Genomic DNA, 9953 nt, shown 5'->3' with positions numbered 1-9953 from the left:
AAATAAGTTAGTCATACTTATTTGTGTTTCATTGACCGCACCCCCAACCATCTTCTCCTCATTTATCATCCACGGTCAACTATCCCTCATAATTAACACAAATAAGTGTAACTTATTTTATTTGTGCCAATGTTTTGTCCTTGATCACGGCTAAAAAAACAAAACAGAAAGAGATAACAACCATAAATAAAAACATAAAATACAGAAACAATATAACAAGAAAATTAAAAAGATTACAAATAACAATATAAAAGGGTAATTTATAATAAAGGCATAGAAAGAATTTAACCAAAAGAAAAGTATTAAAAATAATTTTAATGAAGAAAAAAATTAATAAACAAATAAAAATAATATATATGAAAAATCAAAAAGTGCTTTATGTAAATAATGAAATTAAAATAATTAAAAATGCGTGGAAGGAAATGATACAGTGAGAAAAATTAAAACATATAAGTAAAATTAATAAAATAAAAAAAGTGATATCTGAAGTTATATAAGTCAAAACGAGGTAAGTAGGAAAACTAAAACTACAAGAGGTCATGAGCAGAAGAAAACAATATAAAAAAATAAAAAATAAATTTTTTTGTCAAATGTGCCACTATTCAAGTCAAGCAGTGATGTGAGTTTCAGTAATTCCAATTCATAATAGAATAAGAAATATATATGTGTATATGTGGGTGTGTGTATAGATGTAATATATCTTTATTTAATTAAACACTAAACATTCTAAAACTGTCAGCTAATATGAGAAATTTAAAAGCCAAAACGAAGTATAATCATACCAGTATTTAAAACATGAACATCAATAGGCAGTTTGCTTCTATAGGCATTAGCTTCCATGGAACTGTAACCTCCAAATGTAAATATACGTTCTCCGACGGCAGCAGCAGCATGGTTTACACGCCTGGGACCACTTTCAATATGAGCTATCCAGTGCATTACAAATCTGAAATATCAACTTTTATTTTATTTAATATACAAATATGTATTTCAAGTCATATTTCAATTACAAAAAATAAATAAATAAAAAAAAAGTATTTCAATCATGATTCATTAACATAATGGTACCTAACAGATATCTTTAAAATTCTACACAATACAGAATTGCAGGAACTGCACCTAGTAAATATTCTTCGGGCTATAGCATTGTGGCAAATAAGATGGGCATATAGGTTTTTGAGCTTAGTAACAAATCAATCCCTAAAATGTTAACAAACATTGAATCAACGTGTGAACATCTGAGTGGTAAACCAAAGAGTAGGTGGGAGAATTGTATCAAGACCAATCTGGTAGATTTGGGTTGGGATCAGGATCATTGGACAGATATAAGTAGACTGCCATTAGTGGTGTCGGCATCAAACTTCCAGATTCGCTAAGCTTTTAATATCATTATTAATATATATATCTACTAACTCTGGTTATATGCAAAACTTGATTTGGTCTCAATTCATAGAGGAAACTAGAGCAGATGGTTGGGCTATGTGGCACATGAAATGAAAAAATAATTTTACTCTGGGACATATGTCCCCTAAGAATAAATACATGGTTAATACATTAAGATTTTTGTCTGGCAAGCATTTACAAGTTTTCAGTAAGTAAAATGAAATTACATTGGGATATTAGCTTAACTACTGTTTACTATGTTAATCAATTTATGCCTATTTATTTTATTACAATGATGCGGAGGTTTGGTTATACAATAAGTGGAGGAATAGGTGTTGTATAAAGGAAAGAATGGGTGAGGACTGGCGAATGGAGATGGGAAGAGAATTCCAGAAGGAGGTTGTCCGTATGACGAAGGATTTGCTAAAGAAGGCGGTTCTATAGGAGGGCATATATAAATCAATCGGTTGGGATCTGGTGTTTAATGAAAGGATGGATGAACAAAGAGTGAGGAGAACAAAGATATAGGTAGGTTTTGTGATTTTAAGAACTTGGAATAGGAAAACACCAAGAAGGTATTGCCTTCGGGAGATTGGATAGAGCCACTTCAACTTGGTATACCGGCGAGAGACTTGAGAGCACCTCGGGAACCCAAAGATAAATCTTACAAAGCAACTCATGAGTCTCTTCAGTCTCAACTCTAGTCCTGCAGATAGCCCTCCATATTTTCAGAGAATCAATCACCTAAGACCATCTCGAGGATTGACCATGTGGAAGAGAAAGTAGAAGAAAACCATGCCTGAGGAGGCTAGAAGAGAGAGAAAACATCCCGATGAGTATGAGAATCAAATATAGCAGATGCTTGTCTGGAATATGAGTAGGTGATAAGAGAGGCCCCAGTTTTTGCCAGACTGTAGTGCGATGGAGAAATAAATAAATATATTAACAAACTTTTAAATCAACCACATTATTATCCTACAACTTCATGGATAATAATTAACAACAAAAATTTAACTTTTTATTTCTTAAAATAAAAGATTTATGTGATCGTATTTTAACAAGCAATAATCATGCTTCAATAAACCTCCATGTTAGGACATTGGCCTTGATGGAAATAGTATAATAGGGGGGAACTGGCAGGAAAAGTGAAGCCAAAATGTTAGGGCTCATGGTGAACTCCAGGGGTGGGGAAGAGGAGGAGCCAATCAGCTTCGGTTTCAGTTTAGATTGCAATGGCGGACATTTCTATAGACGTCAAGGTAAACATAAGTTCAGGTTGCATGACCAACCCCCTTTTTGGCTTCATGTTTGATTAGAAGGAGAGAAGGAAATGCCAATCCCTCAGCCCTTGGAACAATAGATAAGGAGGTTAAACCCCAAATAAAAAACAAAACAAAAACTCTATTTCAATAGATACTCAAAATCATAAACTATTTTGTAAATAATTTTAAAATTAAAAACATTCTCCAATTTTCTTATTGTAAATTACTTTGGACATGGCTATAACACATAACATAATTTTTTGAAATAACATAATAAAATGAATAAGTTTTTATTGCCTTAAGATTCCATTAAGATTGTTTTTCTCTTCCTTTTTTTCTTCTATCTTTTTTTTTAATTTATCAATTTTTTACTTGGCATTGTATTTTTTACATTATGTTGGGATGGAATTTCTTATTTTCCTGGAATAAATGTATTATGAAGATTAGTTAAAACAAAAAAAAAAAGCATTACATCAAATAATTAAAAATATAATAATAATAAAACTGAGAGAACTTATGATCAGTTACCACACAAATCCAGAATCTAATTTACTTGCATGATTTAGAACATTTGTTCAATAAATATGAAACTTTAGTTAGTATTTTTCGGGTGTAGGTGTTTTAATCGAGAAAGGTAGTACATGAGATGGAGTACTTCCCTTCGAAATTTATAATTGCAAATTAAATAACTTCTCATTTTTGTATTTGTAAACTAGGTCTTGATTTCTAGGGTTTTAACTCCTCAAAATCAAAATAATCAAGCCTGTAAATAGATGGGATTGTAAGAGTGAGTAATGTACACTGACTTGTATAATTTTTTTATATGCTTTAAGAATAAACTTTATTTCAACTCGCTCATGAAATATTACTCATTTTCTTTTTTATCAGGTGAACACTAAACTAGTCAGCACAAAATGAGGCAGATAAGAGAAACTGGCATTGCCAACTCTCGTTCCACAGCCTAGCTTTTCATTACCTGATAAAAAGTTTGAAATCCTTCAAACTTTATTTCACATGGGACGTGTAAGGAAGAAGGAATGCTTGACGGTGCAAACTAGTGGTGGTTTAATGCTTGATCTGACCAGGTCTTCACTACGTGGCAAAAATATCCACCCATGTAATTTCATGCTGGCCACAATAGCATAAAATTGTGAGCATGAAGTACATTAGATAAAGATATAAAAATTTTTCAAATGAAATGGATAACTAAACCCTACTGGTCATTTATTTTGTTAGAAATAACCTTCCACCATATCCAAGAATAAGAATATTTGTTCAAAATTAAAATAAATAAGAGGACTTTTGACTATTTTAGTCGTTTTTGGACCTTTAAGAAATTTCTATAAATGTATGTAATAAAAATACTAAAATAACTGTAACAGCTTCAAAGAAAAGCAACGTAAAACATAATCTTTTTAAAATTACAATGAATAATTACATTTATAGCTTAAATTGTGACAATATGATGCTATCAACGGGGTAAACAGTAAGGCAGGGAACAAAATATCTTTTAAAAATCAGTTGATAAGTTAGGTGTCATTCTTTGAAAAGTTTAGATACATGACTCACCAGTTTCCCCAGAATCAAGACACTATGTTTGCTTTTGATGTTCCAATATCTGCTTTATTCATGTTCAAACTAGATAATTTTATAACTATGAAATGAACAGTAAGCACCATCGAAAGCACCAATGTTTATTTGGAAATCGAGGTTTGTTATCAGCAGGTTATCTGAACAATGTTGTACTATTTCCAAATAATTCCTATCAATGGTAGATTAAAATTTATGAGCTGTGTTAAGCATTATATTAAAACAATCTATGGGGGCTAGAAATATTACAATCAATGATTTATTAAATAAATTAAAAATTTGGCAAATTTTAATAACCAATGATCCACCATCTCGTATTTTATTTTTCAATATGATTTGATGGTTTAATTTTCCTAAATAAACTCTCGTTTTCACTGAAGATAAACTGGCTAATCAGTAGAAAATGTTTTTAAAAGTAAGAATATTGTGTCAATTTTTTTTTCGAAAACGGAAACTTACCAAAATACTTATGTCATAGGAAAAGATTCGTTTTCATCTTCAATGTTTTCCCTAAACAATCTGCTCATTATGTATGATCAACTTACACGTCTATATGATCCTTATTATTTTGGAGATGTTCTCTGAATATGTTCAGCAATTAAGAATGGACTGAGTCTTTAACGTGTATATCAGCGTTATTTATACTATTAAGGTAAATAATTTTCTAGTACATAACTGAAATTGAATGTATGCATGTTTATATGTAGTTTAAAGTTGATCGCCATGCATATGGTTATAATTTTCCATTTAATTGATTAAATCAATAGTTATAATTGTTGTGAGTCTAAAAGACATTATCAAGCAGACAATAAGGTTTTAACTAGCGAAAACTTTAGGAACAATAGTATCGTTATGGGCTTAGGCAAAGAGGAGCAGGGGGGAGCCTCGACCCCCCTAGATTTTTGGGTCTCAAGGAAAAAAAAATTAAAGAAAATAGTGAACTTATTTGATAGATGATTTCTTTATGGAATTGTGCTATAATTAGTGAGATAACATTCCTGACATCTTCACGGATCACAAAACCTTTAAGAAGACAAGATGAATATATGAAGTCGATCCTTCGGTAAAAAAGGTAACATTCAATGAACGCAATTATTCGTCATACACTTATCTCTAAAAATAATGGAAGAAACGAATGTAAAAGAAATCTTTTAGATTCTATTCTTCCTATTAGAACTTACAGTTAGCCATTTTAATAATCTCAAAATTTTTGTTGAAAATAAATCAAAGAAGGCAACCATTGAAGAGGTGGTTAATATTTTCGCCAGCAATTCCAGAAGGCTTATGCTCTTATAGCAAACCTCTTCAACACCACCTCTTATATTTTTGCATTGTATGTATATATGTACAATAATTAAGTTTATGCTAGATTTTCAATAATTTATTGTAATTATAGCTAATAAAAATTGAAGAAGTGATGACTGAATTTTATGAAGTTGCAATAAAATTGCAGATTTTTATGGTATGGGGACTGAGATCTCCTCTACCTTTGGCGAAATTCTATCTACGCCGATGAGTATTGTATGAATTTTACGAAAATAGGAATTATGTCACATGTTATAAAAATTAAAATTCTTATTTCTAAGATTTTTTTTTCCTTATATATTTTAATAAATGTAGTTCGTCTAAAGAGTCATCTTCTAAATCATTCACGAGGGGTGTTGTTCTGGAAATCATATCACTGCTCAAGAAGTATATCGACAAACCTACAGAAATTGAAATTTTAGAGGACAAAAGAGAAAAAATTCAAATTTGTTTTAATAGATTGGTCCATAGATTCGGTTTTATTCTTCTATGACAGTAGTTTATAGACATTGCAACTTTTAAGGTATTTCAATTCATAAAATAATAAATACCAGTCTCACTGTAACCACCTCAATGTAAATACGTCATTGTTCTAGTGAAAACATATCACAAATATTACATTTCTGGCGTAATAAGAGTAAGGGTAGCAATTAAAAATCTGAAGAAAACGTTATAAAAAGGTTATTTTAACAATTTAATATGAAAATTATAAAACGACATAACAAAATAATGATGTTTTCTTCTTAAAAATTAAAGAAAAGCTGGTTCTAAAATTATTAAAGACTCGTAACAGGGTTTGTAGAAGGGAATCATATTATTGTTCTTCATGCTAATTAAGTATTTTAACTTGTTTTCTGGAAAGGAAATCTTCCTGTTCTAAGCTTATAGAATGGCTGAAAAAAATCGCAATGATAAAAAATTTAAATTATTATTTGGGTAAGACAATGAAAAAAAGAGCATTTAGGTCATGCCAAATGGAATCAATATTTATCGGTGTAAAGTAACTCAAAAAACACTGGAGCCGTTGTGGCGCTGAAAATAAGTTCTAATCTCGTCGTAAAGTATCGTTCCAGGCAAAGTATAACACACTTTCTAAAAAATAATTGAGAATTATGTTTTTATTCCACCAGAGGGGAAGCTAAAAGCATGCATGTTATAACGACCGATCTTCCTTCCCGTGGCGAATTTTTAAATATAATTATATCGTTTTACAATGAAATAGTAAATCTATTTTTGAGGTCACTAAGACAATAAAGTCAATTTCACAAAAAAATGCAGTTTTGTCATTCTTCCGGAGCGGCAAAATGTCTAATAAGTTTTTCCTTTATGAATTTGTTCTCCTGGAGAGAATTTTTTTTTTTTAATTGTTACTCTATGGGTCCAGGGCTCAACAATTCCTGATTAATAAATTAAAACTAATTTATAAATAGCTGATAACTACAGTTGCTTTAAGAAAGATCGAGCAGTATCATTGGCGTTGATAGAAATTGATCCACGTAATTAAATAGATTTTGAAGTAGTAATTTATGATTGTAATAATCAAAACTCAAGAAAACTTCTTCTAAATCTTAAATTTTTTATTATGTTACTTTTCAAATTTTAATTATAGTAATGATTTTAACAAGTGTGTGTTTGTTGATAATCCAAAGTTATCCGTAAAATAATTTGAAGGACATCACATAAAACTGAAGGCCTTCCATTCTTGAATAGCCCAGAACTCCCATTTGATTAAAGAGGCCCTGATCCTATAAGATATACTTACCACTATTTTATCAAGTGGTTTTTCCCAATGGTAGTATTTTGTATTTAATTTATTTTGTATTTACAATTATTTTGTAATTACACAATGTTTGATGATTTAAATAATGCTTGGCAACCATTCAGCAAGAGGGGTTGATATGCTACATTGTAAGTTCACCACTTTTTCTAAAGAGAAGGCTTCATATACAGGTAAGTGAAAGTAGAAATACATTGGTTCTATTATTATTTAAATACGGGAAAAAAACTTACTAATCCCCTGAAGTGTTTTCAAAATCAGTGAGAACTTTATCATAGTTAATACGAAAGTTTTGTATCGCAAAGTAGCATTACTATCGGGAACTATATCACCTCGTGCATAAACAATTTTTAAAAGTGACTGGTTAATAAACCTGGTTTATAGCCAGCGTGGGGGGCTCGCTCATTTAGACGCCCAATAGATCCCAATTGTCTTAAGCTCTCCCCTCTCATCGTCGCAGCGGCCAGTCTGCGGGATGGAGGCGGAGAGGAAAAGCAGCAGCCTTCTGGAAGTACCTCTATGGGAGAGTTCCAGGTTCCGGGTGGCCAGGGTGTCTGTCGTCGGAGGTCCAGAGAGCCCCTACGAGTCCTCAAACTCGAAGAGCCTCGGTCAACTGACCAGGGAGGCTCTCCCAAGGGCGGAGAACTACAGGGATATCATATTTCCTGCACACGCTTTACGGCCTACGCTAGAAGAACTTCATGAAGCACGTTTTCTTGACCAGGTACTTACTTCTCCAGATTGTGGAGGATTCAAACCTAGATTTTAACGATCCATTTTTCAACATATAAAATTTTATCATGTGTATAGATCAATTATAAAAATAATAATAGATTGTGAGAAGGGTACAAAATAGTGAAAGACTATTTCAGTATATTTCTTGATTGCTATCCGTACTATCTTTCTGTAATCTATTACATATGGTCAACTATTAATATAACAAAAATAATAATAGTTAAATAATAATTTTAAAATAATATTTATTTTTATTGTCTCTTACCTTAAATTATATGGGGGGTATACATAGAATAAAAAATAAAAATAATACTATGGGGTACTCCCAGTCCGCGTTATGTCGAACAAAACCTATTTTACAATTATATGATAATTATATCTTACAATCATATAATTATATTATACAATTGTTCATTTAATTGCACTACTCGTTGTTCAAATTGTATAGCCGTAATTCACATATATTATATATTATTCCCATTTTTATTATTGCACCTTATATGTAGAATAAAATATTACACGGCGATCATATATAAAATCAAATATTACACGGTGATCATAAATAAAATCAAATATTACACGGTGATCAAACGTAAAAGAAAATAGTACACGCTGATCACTAAGAACTGATTTATGTAATAGAGATATTTAAATATTTGGCCTAATTTTAAATTTGAAAATTGACATATAATTTTGTATTATACTCTAAGGTACTAATGCCTCTTGTCAATGCCTGTAATATAATTCTAAAGGGACTAGTCCCAGAATAAATAAGGGTTAATACTATTATTATTCTAAAATTAGCTGAGTAAATAGTAAATTACGTTTAAAAGACTTTTAATTAATTTAAATATATTTAATTGAAATAAATAATTTTAAAACTGTTAAATGTGTACTACTTTTTACATTTGTAGAGCAATGAATTGGATAATGGTTAAACTCAACGAAACGTTGAAGTAAAGAAGTCATCAAAGGGTTATTTTCTTCACCTAACGAAAAAAAAATAGAAAAAAAACAAATTACTAACATTACCTGTATATATGTATATATAGTTGACCGCAAAAATTGATATATAAGAAGATGGTCAGGGTTGCGGTCAAAAGAGAAATAAAAATAGTTTACAACTATTTATTTTCCGACGTTTCGCCCCACTTTGCAGGGCTTCATCAGGGCTAAAAATATACAAAATGATACAATGATAAGAATAAAAATACAAAGATAAGATACAATGATAAGAATAAAAACAAGTAACAATGGCAAGAGTAAAATTTCTTTATAGAAATACGTAAAATATAAAGCTAAAAAAGTACAGGAGATGGACATAAAACAAAAACAATACGGAAAGAAAAAAAAAAAGAATATATAGAGATAAAATAAACGTCATGTAAGAATAATAAAAATAAAACAATAAATAAATAATAATGATTTTTTCCCCGTATTTTTTTTGTTTTATGTGCATCTCCTGTACTTTTTTAGCTTTATATTTTACGTATTTTTATCAAGAAATTTTACTCTTGCCATTGTTACTTGTTTTTATTCTTATCATTGTATCTTATCTTTGTATTTTTATTCTTATCATTGTATCATTTTGTATCTTTTTAGCCCTGATGAAGCCCTACAAAGTGGGGCGAAACGTCGGAAAATAAATAGTTGTAAACTATTTTTATTTCTCTTTTGACCGCAATCCTGACCATCTTCTTATATTATATATCGTGTTGTATTTTTAATGCTTAATTGAGTAGTTAATTTTAGAAAATACAACAAAATAGATTTTGAGTAATATATAAAAAAAAGTTTCCCAATAATGCAATATAAGTGCCTGAATACTCAAAAAATGAAAGCGTATTCTATGATAAAATTCTAATACAGATCAGTTCTACCTATAGAGAATTAATTTATAT

General features: G+C 30.3%; 2 protein-coding genes across 8 annotated transcripts in view; one reads left to right on the top strand and one right to left on the bottom strand.

The window, feature by feature from the left end:
* LOC106691452 (kelch domain-containing protein 3) overlaps positions 1-4915 on the bottom strand; it is a 17283-nt gene extending 12368 nt beyond the window's left edge. The window contains exons 1-3 of one of the 5 annotated variants that reach the window (XM_067051198.1): positions 4781-4915; positions 2943-3065; positions 783-946 (exon numbers count right to left, since the gene is read on the bottom strand). In XM_067051198.1, the coding sequence (XP_066907299.1) occupies positions 783-939 (157 nt within the window). In that variant the 5' untranslated portion in view covers positions 940-946; positions 2943-3065; positions 4781-4915. Of the gene's footprint in view, positions 1-782; positions 947-2942; positions 3066-4083; positions 4103-4214; positions 4504-4694 lie in introns of those variants that run through there. The other 4 variants (XM_014437225.3, XM_014437224.3, XM_067051199.1 and 1 more) reach the window with 4 other exon arrangements.
* The window catches only part of LOC106691451 (bumetanide-sensitive sodium-(potassium)-chloride cotransporter), a 30890-nt gene continuing 25729 nt past the window's right edge, over positions 4793-9953 (top strand). Inside the window, exon 1 of one of the 3 annotated variants that reach the window (XM_067051197.1) lies at positions 4793-4887. Coding sequence is in view for 1 of the 3 variants with exons in the window: in XM_014437222.3 (XP_014292708.1) it covers positions 7793-8041 (249 nt within the window). In the remaining 2 variants the exon portion in view is untranslated. Of the gene's footprint in view, positions 4888-5225; positions 5308-7764; positions 8042-9953 lie in introns of those variants that run through there. The other 2 variants (XM_014437223.3, XM_014437222.3) reach the window with 2 other exon arrangements.

Source organism: Halyomorpha halys, unplaced genomic scaffold, assembly GCF_000696795.3.
Source record: "Halyomorpha halys isolate HHAL.00 unplaced genomic scaffold, Hhal_1.1 Scaffold2360.1, whole genome shotgun sequence".
Classification (NCBI taxonomy): domain Eukaryota; kingdom Metazoa; phylum Arthropoda; class Insecta; order Hemiptera; family Pentatomidae; genus Halyomorpha; species Halyomorpha halys.
This window is presented reverse-complemented; position numbering and strand designations above follow the sequence as displayed.